This window comes from Lactuca serriola, chromosome 8 (assembly GCF_051521515.1).
Source record: "Lactuca serriola cultivar US96UC23 chromosome 8, Lser_US96UC23_V15, whole genome shotgun sequence".
Taxonomy (NCBI): domain Eukaryota; kingdom Viridiplantae; phylum Streptophyta; class Magnoliopsida; order Asterales; family Asteraceae; genus Lactuca; species Lactuca serriola.
Genome location: NC_136415.1, coordinates 214,729,941 through 214,747,896, shown reverse-complemented (window position 1 = coordinate 214,747,896; position 17,956 = coordinate 214,729,941). Strand labels below are relative to the sequence as shown.

The 17,956-nt window shown below is 32.9% G+C and overlaps 3 protein-coding genes and 1 long non-coding RNA gene across 5 annotated transcripts; 1 reads left to right on the top strand and 3 right to left on the bottom strand.

Annotated features, from left to right (window-relative positions):
* Positions 1-2,624: 2,624 nt before the first annotated feature.
* Positions 2,625-5,222, bottom strand: LOC145066525 (uncharacterized). Of its 2 annotated transcripts, XR_013688779.1 has the most exons (3): positions 5,083-5,216; positions 4,732-4,788; positions 2,625-2,974 (listed from the first exon to the last, which is right to left on the bottom strand). It is a non-coding gene; the product is annotated as an uncharacterized LOC145066525 (long non-coding RNA). The 2 variants fall into 2 exon arrangements; XR_013688780.1 differs by lacking the exon at positions 4,732-4,788 and having other exon boundaries at positions 5,083-5,222.
* LOC145066524 (glycosyltransferase (DUF604)) lies at positions 4,988-7,807 on the top strand. The gene is made up of 4 exons (XM_079013807.1): positions 4,988-5,947; positions 6,452-6,982; positions 7,124-7,299; positions 7,402-7,807. Exons 1-3 carry the CDS (start codon positions 5,201-5,203, stop codon positions 7,232-7,234), a joined length of 1,389 nt encoding a protein of 462 aa, XP_078869933.1. The 5' UTR covers positions 4,988-5,200; the 3' UTR covers positions 7,235-7,299; positions 7,402-7,807.
* A 1,360-nt stretch (positions 7,808-9,167) lies between these two features.
* LOC145069114 (uncharacterized) lies at positions 9,168-12,983 on the bottom strand. Its single transcript, XM_079016082.1, has 10 exons — positions 12,565-12,983; positions 12,316-12,443; positions 11,478-11,525; positions 11,334-11,393; positions 10,931-11,014; positions 10,559-10,663; positions 10,185-10,298; positions 9,985-10,085; positions 9,742-9,853; positions 9,168-9,490 (listed from the first exon to the last, which is right to left on the bottom strand). Exons 1-10 carry the CDS (start codon positions 12,956-12,958, stop codon positions 9,362-9,364), a joined length of 1,275 nt encoding a protein of 424 aa, XP_078872208.1. The 5' UTR covers positions 12,959-12,983; the 3' UTR covers positions 9,168-9,361.
* Positions 12,984-13,749: 766 nt separating this feature from the next.
* Positions 13,750-16,188, bottom strand: LOC145069895 (peroxisome biogenesis protein 22-like). The gene is made up of 8 exons (XM_079016841.1): positions 15,859-16,188; positions 15,204-15,440; positions 15,063-15,110; positions 14,832-14,888; positions 14,588-14,689; positions 14,397-14,462; positions 14,194-14,295; positions 13,750-14,056 (listed from the first exon to the last, which is right to left on the bottom strand). Exons 1-8 carry the CDS (start codon positions 15,949-15,951, stop codon positions 13,955-13,957), a joined length of 807 nt encoding a protein of 268 aa, XP_078872967.1. The 5' UTR covers positions 15,952-16,188; the 3' UTR covers positions 13,750-13,954.
* Between the last annotated feature and the right edge of the window lie 1,768 nt (positions 16,189-17,956).

The window sequence follows — 17,956 nt, the reverse complement described above, 5'->3', positions numbered from 1 at the left end:
ATTTTGTTATGTAGAATGCTTGTTGTTATGTGACTTTTATATGTTTGTATGATCGGATTAAAATAAACCCCAGGGTGAGGCCCATTATTGTATGATCGGGTTGAAATAAACCACAGGGTGAGGCCCATTATTGTATGATCGGGTTGAAATAAACCCTAAGGTGATCCCCATAGCTGGGCCCAAATTTTTTTGATAGGGTTGAGATAAACCCTAGGGCTAGGCCCATATTTGTGTATTAGGATGGAATATACCCCAGGGCTAGGTCCAGTTGTATGTTTGGTATGTGGTACTTTGGGGAATTCACTAAGCTTTGTGCTTACAGTTTATGTTAATGGTTTCAGGTATTTTGTTTTCAAAAGGAATGGCATTGATTGATCGCACTACATTCCCCTAGAGTTCTATTTTGCACTAAATGTTTACAAATTATTCTGATGTTTTGAAAATACTTTGACTCTAATCGTCTTTTGGAATAATGAATGAATGCCTTTAACTTATTTAAAATGAAATTTTTACTCGGTATTTTTGGGACATTACATTGCAAGAGTTAGCACACTCTGATTACCACAGTGTAAGACATGCTTCTCCACCTTCAAACCAAGACTCTAAATAAGGATGATCAACCATATCTCTTCCTTTATTCCTTTTGTCATAGACATGTATTTGGATTCAATTGTAGACAACGCAACGGTATCTTGCAACGTTGACTTCCAACTGATGGCACATCCGAATAAACTAAATATGTAGCACATCCGTGACCTACGCTTTAACAAATCACCACCATGATCAGAGTCAGTGTATCCAACCAAGTCACCTTTTCGTATTAGCTCCATACACCAAGAAAACTTCTTTTGTTCCCTTCAAGTATCGCATGATCTACTTTACAACTCCCAATGAGCCTTCCCTGGATTTCTCATAAACCTGCTTACCATACAAACTGAATAAGCCAAATCAATTATGGTATTGCATACATGAGATTCCAACAGCACTAGAGTATGGAACCCTACTCGTGTACTTCCTTTCTTCATTAGTTGTGGGTATAATATTTGGACCAAGTTTAAAGTGAGCCGCTAAAGGGTCTCCAACTGGTTTGGACTGATCACAATTGAAAGACAGCAAAATTTCTCAATGTAATTTTGTTGAAAAACACACAACCGTCCTGCTCATTTATCCCTTTTATTCCTCATCCCAAGTATCTTCTTTGCTACTCCCAAATCCTTCATCTCAAACTCATTCTTTAGGAACACCTTCAAGTCATTTATTCCAGCCATGTCCTTGGTTACGATGAGCATGTCATCAACATATAGCAACAGATATATGTAGGAATCCGGTGACAATTCATTTGAGTAGACATGGTTGTCAAATTGGTTCCGAGTGTAGCCATGTGAGATCATGAATGAATCAAATCTCTTGTACCATGATAGATTTCATTTTATGCATCTTTTAGGATTGTTTTTATTATCATTTAGCATCATAATTTGAACATTTGCATGACATTAGTTTAAATAATGTTCAGTTCATGTCTTTTGTCAAAATTCTCGTACTACTAGCGTTTTTGTGTCGTTTTCAGATAATTCGAGTAGAGCGGTACTTTGGGAGCAGCTGGATGCATGTTTGGAACCTAAAATGGAGTTAGAAATGAAGAAGGAAACTGAGGAATGACTTGGAATGCTTAACCTGTAGAATAACGTCCGAAACATGCCGAAAAACCAAAAATATGATCGCATTTTTGGACATTTGTGTTCACATGTGTTGATCGAGGATTTGCAAGGTTGAAAAAGTCATCAGGAAGAAAAATGTCATCGTATATCCTATTTCTGCGATCGCATTTCCTTGACGCAACTCAAAATATGTCAAAAATAGCATCGTACTTCATTAACCGACAATTCCTGAGAAAATCACCAAAAATGCGATAATATTTTTGGTATTCGTAGGTTTGGTATCTGTGGTCGTATTTTCTACAATCGCAGCCACCTACCACAACTACCACCACCTAAGGCCGCTATAACACAACCGCTACCATTCATCACCACAACCACCGCCAACATCATCTACCACCACCACCATCGCCCACCACATATAATATATAAAACAATGTTAAAATTAAGTAAAAGATAAGTAAAATTATGTCATTTCACATCATTCAAATTTTATTTCATTCCAACCAAACATAATATGGAATTGGATTTCGATTTCATTTCCTGTCAACCAAACAAACTATGTAATTAGATTATAATGTCTGAAAGATTTCAATTCCTTCGTAAACATTTTGCGAACCAAACGTCACCTAAAACTATTCATCTCCACCTTTCGATTGAGTTTGTTTGTAGTGGAAGTTTACATAGTCTAACTTGCATCATGTTGCTTGACAGCATTAGCAAATTCACATGAGCGCACGGGTAGCTCATGTGACCCCTCAAATTTCGTCTAGAAGCATAGAAGTATTCGTAATTTTTTTTAATATTGCGGTGTTACCCCGCTTAAAAATATGGACTATATTATAAAGCCAAAATATTTAAGGTCCAAATTTCTTTTAAAGCGGTGCTACCCCGCTTAAAAATATGGGCTACGCTATATTATAAAGCCAAAATATATAAGGTCCAAATTTCTTTTAAAACGGTCCAAAATGTTTAAGCTCAATCTTTTTATGAAATAAGAAATATCCCACTGTCCAAATCTTATACCATTTGATATTTAAAAAAAATGAACGTGGAATAGAAACAAAATGGTGATCGATCAACGACTTCTTAAGTTGTTGCTCCACTGATTCGTTGGTGCTTTAACCTCCGTCATTCACTATTGTCGCTTGTCGTCGGCGACCATCTTCGGCCGACAAGTTTGTGTTACCCCTTTATTTTAACTTTAACTCCGCCACAGCTTGAAAGACTGCAATATTTCCAAAGAAGAATTTGTACAAAAAGTAATGGATTTTTTTGATCGGCGAGTTGGTATCTAAAGATTAAACTCATGATCTCCTCTGTTATAAAAACATGTTAGCTAGGTGTTAGCCAAGTAGGTTAATTCCAACTTATAAAAAAATTTAACCGGCATTTTTTATGTGTGTCTAATCGATATATTAACACCTACATTAGTTACTCTGGTATAACATTTAACTACAACAAAATAAATACTGAAAATACGTTTTTTAATTCATCTCTGTAGTTTTAAATCAAATAACTAAAAGCAAAAAAGCAAGGTTGCAAATATACCTTCGGTCAGGGAAATGACCGAAGAAAGTAGTTTTGTTAGCCTTAAATCAAACAAATAAAAAATAAAATAAATAAATAAATAAAAAGTTTAATAAGTGTTTGGAGAACGGAGAACCACTCAACTTTAATGGGCCTTTACGACACTAAAATAATAATAAAAGGTCAACTTTAGTTAGTGAAGCAGCCCAACTTTAATGGGTTTTGCGACACGTGCTTACATGTGCCGGAAGGCGTTGACCAGTCAGACTATCATGGTTTTGGACTTTTGTAAATTAGACGGCAAAAAAACGAAAAAAAAATGGTAAGTTAATGGAGTCGTGTTTCTTCATCTTAACAAAAAATTTATTTAGAATATTTATTCATCCAGTATAAAATCCATTTTATATAATAGCTGCGAAAATCAAAATTTTCATTTCTAAAAATAATAAGTTAATTAAATATAGACTACATAAATGTTGTATGTGGTGTGGCAATCGGGCAATTTGAATTCAAGTTTTTTAGCAATGTTAAAGAATGTCATTCTATATACACCAACAAATTTTCAGGTCTTTTCTTTAAATCTATTCTCGAGACTTCTTGATAAATGTTGAAACTTGAAAGGGCATGTATTCTCCATAAGCACCCACCCGGTGTATTGGGAAATCCATAAATAGTATTTTCTTAGTTTGGTAACAAGACACATATTCTTAAAAGTAAAAACCGCAACAAAAACGATATTATATTAGCCGACACTCATATATTATATGGGTTAATTAATATATATATATATATATATATATATATATATATATATATATATATATACTTTGAATTTATAAGAAAATATAAGTTCATTAATAAAATTGAATTTAATTTTTAGAATTTTTAAATTATAAAGTAAGTTAATTAATAAAATTGATATCCATTTATTGTAATTATTATATTAAAATATTATGTGGAATTTAATAAAATAAAAAAAAATAATAATAAAAAAAAAAAAAAAAAAAACTCAAACATGCAGAAAATAAATTAATTCAAAATAACCATAAAATAATATTTAGAAAATTGAACGAGAATATGACAGATGACAAAAAAAAAAAACATTCATTTATTAGAGAGGATTTTTATAGATAACATTTCTAATCTAAAGTTCTAAATATGACATTTTTTCAATGTCATATGCAAAAATAGGTATTCTCAATAAGAAAAAAAATACTAAAAGTTTACATTTTTGCAAATGTCATTTGCAAAAATGTCTATTCTCACTAATAAAATAACGGCAATACTCATTTTCACAGATGCGAAAATGTGTGCTATTCATTATATTTTTTTTTAATGAGAATGTCTATTCTTGATCAAAACTTGCGTTTTGATTACTAAACATTCAAACAGTAACCTTAAAATAAACTCTCAAAACCTAAAAATATGATATTAAAACCAACTCATTGTTTGAGAGTTTTCAGATTTTAGATATTTAAGAGTAAAGAATTTTTATAATTCATTTGTTATAAAATGAAGGAAAATAAATAAATAAGCAATTTATGACCTCAAATTCTGGAGGCTACATTTTTGCAGATGACATTTACAAAAACACCATATTAATCTGCAAAAATTATTAAAACGGAGTTAATTTAACCTAATTTGTATATTTTGGCATATGAAAGAGATAAGTAAAATTAATCTGATTTATCTTTTTTTCAAAAATATGATATTGATAGTAATAAAAACCAACAAAATTAAAGTAACACCAGACTTATTAATTTCTTTTCTTGGCATTTAATGCACATTAAGTTACTTCTAAAAAGGATTTTGCAATGAACTTTTGACGCAAATAAGCAAAGTAGTAGTTGTACTATTTCCTATAAAGAAACATGTTTTATGCATTATTAAGTTGTACCTTGCACTCCACCGTTTACCCTGTTTCTTTATTCTTTGATTAAATCCGGGAAACCAAGAACCCCATCCACCGCCGTCAACCACCGCCGGGAAATCAAGAACACCCACAACCACCAAAAATGTCAATTTTCAGAATCGTACCATCAAATATCAAAGACTTGTGCTTAATCATCTCAAGTTTGTCTCTGTTCTATCTCCTCTCGCATCCGCTCACCACCCCAATCCCTACCACCCCCACCGCCATCTCCGTCGTAACACCTCCTCCCACCACCATCCGCCACATCCTCTTTTCCATCGCATCTTCTCACAAATCATACAATAATCGAAAACCCTACCTTCGTCTCTGGTACAAACCTAATTCCACAAACGCAATCGTCTTTCTAGACCGCCCGGTAACCGATTCCAACTCCGATTCCGATCTACCTCCTGTAATTATCTCCGGCGACACGTCACGGTTCCCCTACACCTTCCCGCGCGGACTCCGGTCGGCAATTCGTGTCGCGCGGATCGTAAAAGAAGCGGTGGAATCGAATGAATCGGAGGATATTCGGTGGTACGTTTTTGGGGACGACGATACGGTGTTTTTCACGGAGAATTTAATTAGGGTTCTGGCGAAATACGATCATGAACGGTGGTTTTACATCGGAAGTATGTCGGAAAGCTACGAACAGAACTTCCAGCATTCGTTTAATATGGCGTTCGGCGGCGGTGGATTCGCGATCAGCAGATCGTTGGGTAGGGTTTTGGCGAGGGTTTTGGATTCGTGTTTGATGAGGTATCCCCATGTGTACGGAAGCGATTCTAGGGTTTATTCATGCTTGGTGGAGCTTGGTGTTGAGTTAACCCATGAACCAGGGTTTCATCAGGTGAAAAATGCTTTACCCTTTGACCTTGTAAAATTCATAGATGAAAAAAAAACATTCAAATTTTAGATTTTTCATGATTTTTTATATTTCAATTTGACTCGACGTTTCTTCAAAATAAATTTAAGTTAGCTAGTTATTTTGATTTGAGAGTAAAGGTTATTTTAGACATTTCACATGTAATTAGAACGTATTTTGGACATTTTTCACTTGTGTGAAAAAGGTATTTTACACATTTTGGCACTTTAGATATGAAAGTAGTATCTTTTGAGAGGGTTCCATGAGGCAAAAAATTGATCATTTGTTTGTCCTACAAAGATATAAATATATCTATCTTTGTCGTTACAAATATCCCAAATATCCCTAGAAAGCAAAATAATTATTAGGATTATTTCCAATGAAGACAACAAAGAGGATAATCACGACTTTCAGTCTAATACATGTCAAACACAGTATAGAAGACTGATTTGTAGAAAAATAACTAAAATTTCTTGAACCATGTGCCAGGTGGACATTCGAGGCAACATGTTCGGGATCCTTGCGGCACATCCATTATCACCATTATTATCCCTCCACCACTTCGACCTCGTAGATCCCATCTTTCCCGGTTTGACCAAGCTCGAAGCGGTCAAACGTCTTTTCGAACCTGTAAAACACGATCCCGCTCGGATCCTTCAACAAACCGTGTGCTATGATCCTTCCAACTCAATCACGGTATCGGTTTCTTGGGGCTATGTGGTTCAAGTGTTTGAAGGGAATCAATTCCTTCCAGATTTGATTCAAATTCAAAAGACATTTGGATCATGGAGGAGAAAAGAAAATGCTTTTTCGAGACTTCATATGTTTAATACACGAGATTATAAAGATGTGTGTAAAGGTCCGGATACTTTTTTCTTGGAAGGTGTTGTTTATGATACGGATAAATTTCATAGTTTGTATAAAAGAAATGTGTCGGTGAATTGCTCGAGAAGTAATGCGATACGGGATTTGATTGAAATCAAGGTTTTCTCGAGAAAACTCGATGAAGAGAGCCAAGAGGTATGTGCATATTTATCCCTTTTGATTATGGTCTTGATATTTTGATAGATGTGTGTTTTTTGCGCTTTGTTATCATTACAAAAGGGTATTTTAGACATTTGACATGTACTTTAATACTTGCACATCTATATACTCTTCTAGGTGACCACACCCCGTCGTCAATGTTGTGAAATCTTACCGCCTTACAACGAAACCATGGTTATTGCTTTGCGGCGGTGTGAAAAAGATGAATTAATTGCGATGCATAAATAAGGTTCTTTTATATCATGGGACTTAATGGCAAGGCATCCTCTCAATTGCCTACTTCAAAATACAAGGTAATTTGGTTTAGCTTTTTTTTTTTTTTGTGAAATCCATTCAAAGAAATTAAGACATGGTATAAAATATTGTTCACACGGGCCACGTTTGTCTACTTTCAGTGGGACAAAAAGACGTGAATGTCCTTCTTATTCAGGATCACTATGAATGCACTTTTAGAGGCCTTGGTTACGAAAAATGAGCATTCGAGCTCTTGTTGTAATACAAAAGCAGAGTGGATTACAGTATAGGTTAGTTATCAAAATTCCATATATAATAATGTATACAAGGCTATTGGTTGATTTATTAGGATATTGTAACATTAGCTAATGTGAAACAAAAAGTTGTATTAGGTGAAAGTTTTGGTCAAATACAGAAGTACAGCAGATTAGTGTATTAGGTGTCTGTATTTTATTGTGATACTCTTGTGTACGACCAATCTCTATCCAAGAATAAACTTTAAAAGAACAATAAGTGGCTTTTCTACAAAAACGAAAACAAGAAAGGCTGGTTCATTTAAATTTACAACAGCTTGAGGTTTTTTATAAAAGTGATTATAAACATATACGATATCTTTGACTAATTAATATGGTGTTAATACATAATAATTGGAGATATCTTTAAGTATTTGACAAATTATATTTGTACATATTAAATGACCAAAAAAGACATGAGAAAAAAGGTAAATCGGTGTGTACGTCATTGGTTATGAAGAAGAAAACAAGCCTACGGGTTCATTGGGATTATAGGATTAGAGTAGTCATAGACGGATAAATTTGTTTCTATGTATAATAAACACTTTCAAACAAGCCTTTTCAAATATGTAAGAATGAAATGTCTAATCAAAAATGTTTTTTAAGTTGCTAAGAATTTTGTTGTGTTTTGAGCCTTCTTTTATTGCATCAAAACACAAAAATTCTTACTAACGTTATCGACTACTAAAAGCCGTAACCCTTTTTTTATTGCATCAAAACACAAAAATTCTTACTAACGTTATCGACTACTAAAAGCCGTAACCCTTCTTTTATTGCATCAAAACACAAAAATTCTTACTAACGTTATCGACTACTAAAAGCCGTAACCGTAAGTCTCATTTACTGTTGGCAAGGTTTTCAAAATCTTGATTTTGAACATAAGATCTTACATTTTTTTAAATCCTACTAGTGACACGATTTCAATCACACTACAATCTCGATCTCACTTCTCTTTAGTTTTATGATATATCCAAGTATCAAAAATTCGTATTTTCAACTTGAAATCAAACATCAGAAGTTACAAAAAATCTTGTAAAACATCATCATTTCATCAATTCATCTTGAATTAAACAAAACAAACTCATAATAATTCATTTGTGATCTTATGTCAATACTTGTACACCATCAAAATGATTTTTTTTTTTTTTATTAAGTTGTTTTCTTAATTTTTACGGTTTGTAACAATTTGTTCATGCTTAAAAACTTAAATTTGATTCACTACCGACATTTTAATGATCAAGTTATCATGTATACGTCGCACTCATCATCTTGCTATGTTCAAACAATCCTTAGCTAACAAGTTCATATTTCATTCAAGGCTTTTATATTTGTTGTCATACTAGTGTTACTTTCTGACCAAAAAAAAACTGGTCTTTGTGCCACTCTACTCATATGACACATTCCGATGGTTAGAATTATATAACACCTTGTAAAATGAGGAAATTTTGTCTTAGGGTACACTATTCAAATTCAACATGTTACATAAAATCAAAAAAAAAAAAAAAACAAAAAAAAAAAAAACAAAAAAGGTTTATCTCCTTCACAAAAGTGAAATCATTCCGATCATACTGAAAATAAATTGGTTGTCTGATTTATTTATTTTTTTAATCTTTTTTAGATAAATAAAACCAAAGTAAATTAAACACCATGTATTCTTTTGTAACTAAAAACAAATTTGACGATTATTCCAATCTAAAACCCACATGTTTTTGTTGTATGTTTTATCCTTCTCTTTCTCATTTCTTTTTGTCAGGGATGTAAAAGTAGCAACAGAAATCAAATTCGTTTGGATTAATAAAAAAAGAAGGGTAATATCGGAAAGAAAATATTATTTCCTGCTTGAAAGGTAGATACCCGAAACAATGGCCACCCCAGCAACAGCTACACCAACCGTTGACAGGACCTTTGTCACCGAAATGGCTGGTTTTGTTGTAGGCAACTCCAGAAGCTCTCTCACCTGCATAATGACCATTTTACCCTTACATTCCAAAAAAACAAAATTTCACGATGTAGTAATTTAACCATTATACTTTTTAACATTTAATAAGATGCATGTTTCATGGTTACCCAGTTTCAGATACAGAAAAGCACAATGTAGTTTACCATTTGTTGATTATTATTTTTTTGTTATCAATTTAGCTATCAAAATATTATTATTATTATTATTATTATTGAAATAAGTAATAACCATGGAAAATAATTGGTGACCTCAACAGGATGCTGCCAATGTTTTTTGATTCCCTGAAGGTGGCCTTTTCCAACAACTGCAACCACTGAACTATGCTCACTTGCTATTTTCAACAGGCTGGATGACATATACCTACATCCAAAACCATATTTATTTTATTAATTATCTGACAAACAAAAAAAAACTCATGAAAAATGTATTATCAAGTAAAGATTTTATATATATTATAAAAACAATGATATTCAAGTAAAGAAGATACTAACCTGTCACGTTCATGTACAAGGGTTTCCATTAGAGTGGGATACTCCTTGCTCATTTCTTGAATAACAAGTGTCAACATGTCCACATCATCCAATTCCTTCAACTGATAACAACAAATATATATATATATAAACACATAAACATAAGATGAACATTTTACAAATATGCCCTCGTTTAGTTTGTATGAGAATGAGGCACATACCATTTCATTAAGACGCGAGGAGCTTGGTAAAAATATTGACTGAAACATCAAGGAATACATCAGCTTTGTTTTATGCCATAGGGGCATTTTTGACCATGTTCTGCGTAATGTAATCTGTTCATCCATCACATAAACATTAAAGATTTATATATTTTGTTAAATTACACAGCATTGTACTTTCAATTTATTTTTTCTTATTGATACATTGAAAAATCTACCAATGATAACTTGCTTTGTAATTGGATGATATTGCTATAAGTGGATAAGTTTTCAGAATGTGCAATTTTATGATATGAAAAAATAAAAATAGGCTGTTTTTTTTAATAAAAAAAAAAGAAAAAGGAAATATATAAAAGTAGATTGTTATTTCTTACATTTACAGGACGATCACCAAGAATAACCTTGCCACCATACTTCATGGCTTCTTCATATGCAACACGAAACTCACTACCAGGGAAAACCTCAAGCTTACTTGCTACCTGAAAACAAACAAATAAGAGTAAATTACTGAAATCGCCCCTATGGTTTGGTTAAAATTGCATGTTTGGTCCCTAACTTTTTTTTTTTGCTGTGGTTTGATTTTGTTATGTTTTTTTATAGCATCATACTTTCAGTTATTTTATTATTAAGGCATTGTAATTTTTATAGGAAAGAATGGAAGTAGGATGATATTAATATTATAAAACAAATCAATGAAAGTACATTGCTATTTCTTGAAGTTAAACATTTGAAGAGTGAAATCATGCCTTAGCTAGAAACCAGCTGTAAAGTATTCCAAACATGTTGTGATTTTTCTTCCACAAATCCACCATTTCTCCCATTGTAGGTATCTGCACACCCTAAGAATCAGTACATTTGCAAGAGGAATAGTCTAATGTGAGATTTTTCTATGTATTATAATTTTTCAGAGGAATATATAAATTAGATCCTAGATTTTTTTTATTAGGTTAATCACTAAAATGATCATAATGGGTGGTATCCTATCACAAAATAACAACCCATTTTGCAAAATGGACTTCACGAAACTGTGATGTCATATTGTGAAAGGATATTACTTGTTTTGGTCATTTTTATGATTTAACACTCTTTGGTTTGGGTTTTTAACAATAAAAAAAGAGAAAATAGTAGATGATAAGTATACAGAATGACCTTCAGATTCTGTGGAGTGAGAACTGCCATACGATTTGAGCATAACTCCAGAAAGACAACCTGCATTTTATTATTGTGTAGTGAAATTTATATGGTAAAAGGTGCATCCATCAATAAAGTGTCATGAGTTATAAAGAGAATCACCTGTGGTTTTAAGAAACTGACTACAGCTTGAACTTCTTGGCAAGACTCCTACAGAAACGATGATGAATAATCAATAGGTCAAAAGTAGCAATATGTCATTCATGGGATTTTACAAACTCAAAGCACCTTGAAACTTTAAAACCTGGAAATGTTCCCTATGTCATTATATTTGTATATCTGTAGCAAAGAATATAACAGATCCGTAGATTTTCTGAAACAAAATTCTACTTATTATCCTACAGGCAGATATTCTTGAACAAAAACTTGAGTTGAAACTTCAATTTCATCACATTGCAACACTAAAAATCCATCAGGGGTTCCTCATGAACTTCCTTAAACTCAATAACTTGATGATGAAACACAAGACATATTGAGCACCAAAGTTTCCATGAATCAACTTCTCAAAAGTAAATGTTATTGATTAAAATCTTGTAAGGCTTCTAGTCATTTAACCTGAGGCAACAGAACTGTTCTTCAACTCAATCATCAACATATCACTTTCCTACAGATTAGCTTTTGAGCAGGAAAAAGAGTTGGAACATGAAGTGCAGATTAAGCAATGTTCTTTACAATATAAGTAATTCATTGTGATCAACATTGACCTTTTATATCTTTCGCTTCTCAACTAAGCAAACAATACTAGCAACTTCAACATTCTTGGACTTTATAGGAGGCTAAAGAAACTAGAAATCCAGAAAAGCAACTCAGATATTCTTCATGAAATATCAAGATAAGTGAGCAAATCGATTGAAGAAATGGACAATTGATTCAATTCATTTAACTAAACAGATTAAGAACGTGATAAATAAATTGAGTTAATCTAAAACAAGTTGATTACCGCAGAAACATGCGCCGTTCCAACCAAATAAACCTCGCAAATTCCTCCTTCAGCGGAGGATTCACACGAAAGCGTCACAACACTCCGTGATAGCTCCTCAGGAAGCACTTTCTTTTGCCCACCTTCAACTGTTCAACATTTTCAATTCATTTTTCCTCAGTAAAACATTTAATTGTACTTTGTTGTATAAATTACCAAAAATCTGTAAATGATGCGATATCAACACGACATAATTCAATAAATTCGCACCTTCCACTTCATTGTCGTTCGCATCGCGACTTTCTCCATTGGCAACAACAACATTCTGATCATCCAAGCTCGAAGAGGTGGCTCCGTCATCGGAGGTTGTAATTGTTCTTGCATCCAGTTCCGGCGCGTGCGGATGCGAATCTGAATCCATCGCCGTCAAATTACGGTTGCGGAGAGTAGCGGTGGATCGTCGGTGGAGTTTTGAAGGTGCAGCGAATTGTTGTAGTGTGTGTTCGAGTGTGAAAATGCGTGTTCTTGTCGATACTCCGCTGGGGGTTTTCCGGGGTAACAATCCGACGAGCGATGAAGAGGCGATTTTGTAGTTACGTTGGGGTTTCGATAGTTGCAACTCGACCGAGTTGACCAGGGCGCGTGACTGAGTTAGTCCACTCATATGAGGTGTTCTTCAAGAGAATCGATGACGCTGGGATTTATACATGTACTGGTATAACCGTCTATAGGTAAAAATAATTTTACAATAACGGTCCCTAAATAAAGACCGATTTACAAATGAAGTCCTTCTAGATAAAAAAAGGTTACATATCTTTCTACAAATTGTATACATAAGCATACAACATAATAGATTAAATACAAGAAATACAAAATGTACTTTGATTTGTTTATAGTAATATTCTAGTTTTGTTTTTCCTATTGCCATATTGTAGTTATAAATTCTTTTCACTATAGCATTTTATCGAAATACAAAACAACTTTTGTTGTTACACTTTATTATATTTCAAAGAATAACATCCTAATAACATACAGAATTAGATGTACAATGCACTAGTTGGATTTTTTAAAAATATAATGCATTAGTAAGGAAAAAAAATTAAAACTATAATATGTTATAATAGAAGCAAATGAAAATATAATGCTATAACATACAAAAATATATATATTATTATCTATTACTTACATCATCCTAGTTTCATTCCATTAGGGTGTAGCATTGTGTACTTAAATTGTTTCAAATATTAAGGCATTAAGTTTAAAAAATTTATCAAAGCATAACATTGCACTCTCAATTTTTTCTTACTAGAGCATCATCCATTAGTATTGCTATAATTGCATAGATTTTTCAAGCTTCAACAGAATATAAAAATTATACATTAATAAAAATATGTTGCCATTTCTTACATTAAACCCTATTCATTTATTCTCGCACCATAAATTTCCAACAACTAATTTATAAAGATCTACAAGTTCTTTATCATTTAGATTATAACATAAATAAACTTACACATACCACAATAATAATTGGAATATTCAATATATTTGACCAAATCTATTGCACAAAATCAAGCCTCATGTGAGCATTTAATGCGCATATAACATCATATAAGGCACAAATTCCCAAAAAAAATTAAATCCGTTGACCAATTCTCAAAAGTCAACCACTGAAAAACTGTTCCAATGACGAAGAACTGAAAACATTAGAAGCAATTCGTTCGGTTTTGTTTGTTGAGATGTGAAGCTGATACTTGATGAACCTCTGTTATCATATAACAAAAAATGTAACAAATTATGGAATTAGATTTCGTAACATGAATAACAATATTTTTATTTTTTATAATTTAGGTTAAATTGACATAATATTAATATTTAAAATTTAAAATTACGTATACATACTGCCAACTGAGTCGTAATTTCTTGACTCGAGTCTATATGCCAATCTGGCTCCAGCTGTCTAACAAATGACGTTCTTCCAATTTCTGTGCTACAAAAAAGTACCTGAAATTCCAATTATAGGAAAAGTCAAATTTTGACTTTTCAATGTCAAAACCCTAGATATGATAATTAAAAAATCGTTACTAATTAGTTTTACTTTTTACCTTGTCTTTAACCAAACCACCCGATGTAAAAATCCCAGCATTTTCTAATGCAATTAAAACTTTTTTCTGCAACAAATAATAGTATCTCAATTAGCCAACAAGATAACAAAGTAAACATGTTTGTACTTTGTAATTCTCTTATGTCACATAAATGGGACCCACAATATAAGTAAAGATATAAATTATAATACCTCACTTTCATCATCTAAAACTGTTTCCATGAGATAAAGGTCACAGAATTTTGTTATCTCCAAAAGAACATCCAAAACAGATGATCTCACAGTTGCTTGATTCTGTTAAAAAAAATTAGTGAACGCTTAAATGATTAAAGTATTGTTATAACTTATAACTTATAATAATCATAAAAAAATAATAATAATAATAGTTAAGTGGCTAAATTGATAAAATGATATGAATATTTATTTTATCCAATACCTGAAGCTCCTGTGGATTACTTTCTTCAAGTATAACTCCAAGCAATCGACAAGTTACCTATTATAACAAAATCATGATATCATTATGATTTATAATATTTGGTTGAAAATTCATGTGTAAACTTATTTTTCTTAATATTATATATATGGTGTTTCTTGTTTCCAATATTATCATCAAAGCACTTTCATGTTATTCATTGTAATCATAATTAATAAACATCCATATGCATACCTTCCTTCCATCACTTAATTTTTGTCTGACTATTTGTCCTAAAGTAGGCTGTAACAACAATAAGAAATAAAGAATAAAGGGTTGTTAAATTTAAGGGTTTTAAATTTTCCAAAATTAAGGTTTTCAAATTGTCGATTTTACCTTTACAGGCTGAAAAAACTCATCGATAACAGTTTGAGCTCTTGAATCTTCATAAGATGAAGTAACACCTGAAGGAAATAAATTTGCATCTGGATGACTATTAACTCCAGAATTGCTAGATGAAGGAGCTTGATGTTTAGGTTGTCTTCTTCGAGGTTCACTTGGTGTCCTCAACAATCGCCATGTGAATATTACTGCAACTGCAAGTCCTGCTATCGCCCAAACAGACCCTATATCCTGTAAAGATGTCGGGATCTTGTGAGAATAAAAGGGGTTTTGGTAGATATGGACTAGAAGTCAATTTTACTGCAATGTCAGTAGCTTTGTTTCACGGGTTGTGTTATGTGCACGTGAATGTGAGAATCACGAGACTAGAAGACGATGGAAGGTACAAGTCGTCTCTAGAGTTGAAAACACAGACGACGATTATCATCGCTGAACCTAATTCAACTTTTCGAATTGAAATTTCCCAATTTGGTTGACTCGTGAAAGTTGTAAGGTTTTTTAATGATCGGAAAATAAAACCTGAATCCAATTTGTACACAAATTGGAAAGAACAAAACAGCTAAAGATCTTGAAACGAAACTTCATAGAATCATTTCATCAAACAGTTGGTAGACAAATGAAGATTGAAGATAAAAGAAGAAATTAGGACCTGGGTGTTGAGAACCTTGGAAACTTTGTCGGATAGATAAGCCCCGATTCTCTTAACGAGCTGTATAAAATCTTCCTTTGAGTAGTCAGCCATGTCTGTACGAATTGTCGTCTTGTTTTGCACGCCCACTCAAGAGAAAATACTCAAGATCTTCAATCTGTCATCATTCTAGAGAGTAGAGAGAGAGAAAATCGAAAGAGAGTGAGAGCGGAAGAGTAGCTAGATCTTAACGAAGAGGGTGGTGGATTTGATTGATGAAGGAAAAGATTCTTGAAATCGGATGTTTGTTGATTATGGTAAAGCCAGAGGGTTATGCAGCCGCTGGTGATTGTGAGAAGAAAATACGGTTTCCGCATTTCATATCAAATATACCGTCCAAAATCGAAATTAATAATATGCCCGTCTCAAAGTCAAATACAAATACTAAAAGCCATACTTAGTACTTAGTAGAATGTTTTTGGAAATAATGTAATTTGCAAAAAGAGTTTGAATCTGGAAAAAATTGGAATCGTGTTTGATTGATTAATTTTTAATAAAGATGATAAATTATCAAACTTAACCTTCCAAACCAATGACTTTTATTGAATTCGTATGTAATATACATAACAAAAAGATAATTTTACAAAACGAAAATATATAATTGCATTTAATAGAATCAATTAACAAATATCTTGTTTGGAGCTAGGTCTATAACCGATTAGTCAAGATTTGGGTACTGGTTTAAAGAGTTAAAGAAAGGAAAAGAAGTGGGCGTAGGTGTGGCATTATGTGTACATATAGGTGCGGGTATGAGTGTTAGTGTAGGTGTTGACATATGTGTGTACCTAAGTGTGGGCATGCGTATGGAAGCAGGTGTGTGTATGTGTGTGTAAGCATACATGTTTGCGTGTAGGTGTGTATATGAGTGAAGGTAACTGGTATGTAGCTTTGAGTTCATGCATGGGGTTTTGATCTTATTTCTACCATTTTGACCTAGATGAGAGATAGAGACATGCATTGGACATGCATGTCCATAAAGTTTGGATTTTTATGAGCCTTTGGAATCCTTAAAAGTTTTCTGAAAAGTTGGAGCTGAAGATTTAATGGATTAAGGACTCGATCTATTAAGTTGTTCACAACCAGTAACCACGATGTGGTGTGAAGGGTGTCATAACATGGCAATTAGGGACTTATCGATTGTTTTGGACGAACTCTTCCACAATGTGGCGGCGTATTTTCCATGCGTGGCAATGGAATTGTACGCGACTGACTTTGACCGTGACAGAGCTTCTAATTAGGATTGGGTTCATTAGACACGATGTAACGCCCGCAGATTCGAGCTAGTTAATTAAGATTTTTTGATAAAATATTATTTAGGATAAATAACTTTAACCAAAGTAATAGTATATGTCACAATGATTTCATACATATAAAGAACGTTGAAATTCAACTTCGTATGAAAAAAGTATGCTTCTTCGAAGTTTCAAAATTAACCGGCAAGACTCTGCGTATAGTAAAAAATGAGATTTTGATAAAATACTTTTTAATCTTAGTGATCTAAACGAAAGTCACAGTATTCATTAAACTGAGAGCATGCATATAGAGAACGTCTAAATCTGACTTCATTAGAGGAAGTTATGATTTTTCTAAGATTCAGGGAAGCAGTATACAGCTAAGAAATCGAATTTTAGGTCGGTTGATTTTTAGTCGAAACAATATAAACGAGAGATGAAGATATCGTTAATAGGAGTTCAACAATATAAAGATAGTAAAAAAACGGACGTCGGATGACAAAGTTATAAATTTTTAACGGACTTTAACTGTCTAAGTCTGTTAAAATATAACTGTAAAAATAAAGTCAAATTTAGTCAATGGAATCTAAACGAAAGTTGTATATCTCTTCGATAGTTACGTGTAGATATAAAGAACGTCAAAAACAGGGCTTGTATGTGAAAGTTATGAATTTTACAATATAATTAATTTTTGGATTAACAAGAGTGACATGTGCCGCGATTTGGTGCGCCCGCTTCCTCCCCACGACTTGCGATCAAATGGCGACATGTGGCACATCACACCCAGCGTAATGCTTATGTATGCCCAGCGTATCCAACCCGCCCAA

Bases quoted from the DNA above. Each gene is read 5' to 3' on its own strand.
- LOC145066524 (XM_079013807.1), top strand. From the start codon at position 5,201: ATGTCAATTTTCAGAATCGTACCATCAAATATCAAAGACTTGTGCTTA. The intron at 5,948-6,451 runs GTGAAAAATGCT...ACCATGTGCCAG, and splicing joins ATGAACCAGGGTTTCATCAG to GTGGACATTCGAGGCAACAT. The intron at 6,983-7,123 runs GTATGTGCATAT...ATACTCTTCTAG, and splicing joins TCGATGAAGAGAGCCAAGAG to GTGACCACACCCCGTCGTCA.
- LOC145069114 (XM_079016082.1), bottom strand. From the start codon at position 12,958: ATGAGTGGACTAACTCAGTCACGCGCCCTGGTCAACTCGGTCGAGTTG. The intron at 10,299-10,558 runs GTAAGAAATAAC...ATGGATGAACAG, and splicing joins TTGGTGATCGTCCTGTAAAT to ATTACATTACGCAGAACATG. The intron at 10,086-10,184 runs GTATGTGCCTCA...TGTTGTTATCAG, and splicing joins CCTCGCGTCTTAATGAAATG to TTGAAGGAATTGGATGATGT.
- LOC145069895 (XM_079016841.1), bottom strand. From the start codon at position 15,951: ATGGCTGACTACTCAAAGGAAGATTTTATACAGCTCGTTAAGAGAATC. The intron at 14,889-15,062 runs GTATGCATATGG...TTGTTATAATAG, and splicing joins AATTAAGTGATGGAAGGAAG to GTAACTTGTCGATTGCTTGG. The intron at 14,463-14,587 runs GTATTATAATTT...TATTTGTTGCAG, and splicing joins TTTTAGATGATGAAAGTGAG to AAAAAAGTTTTAATTGCATT.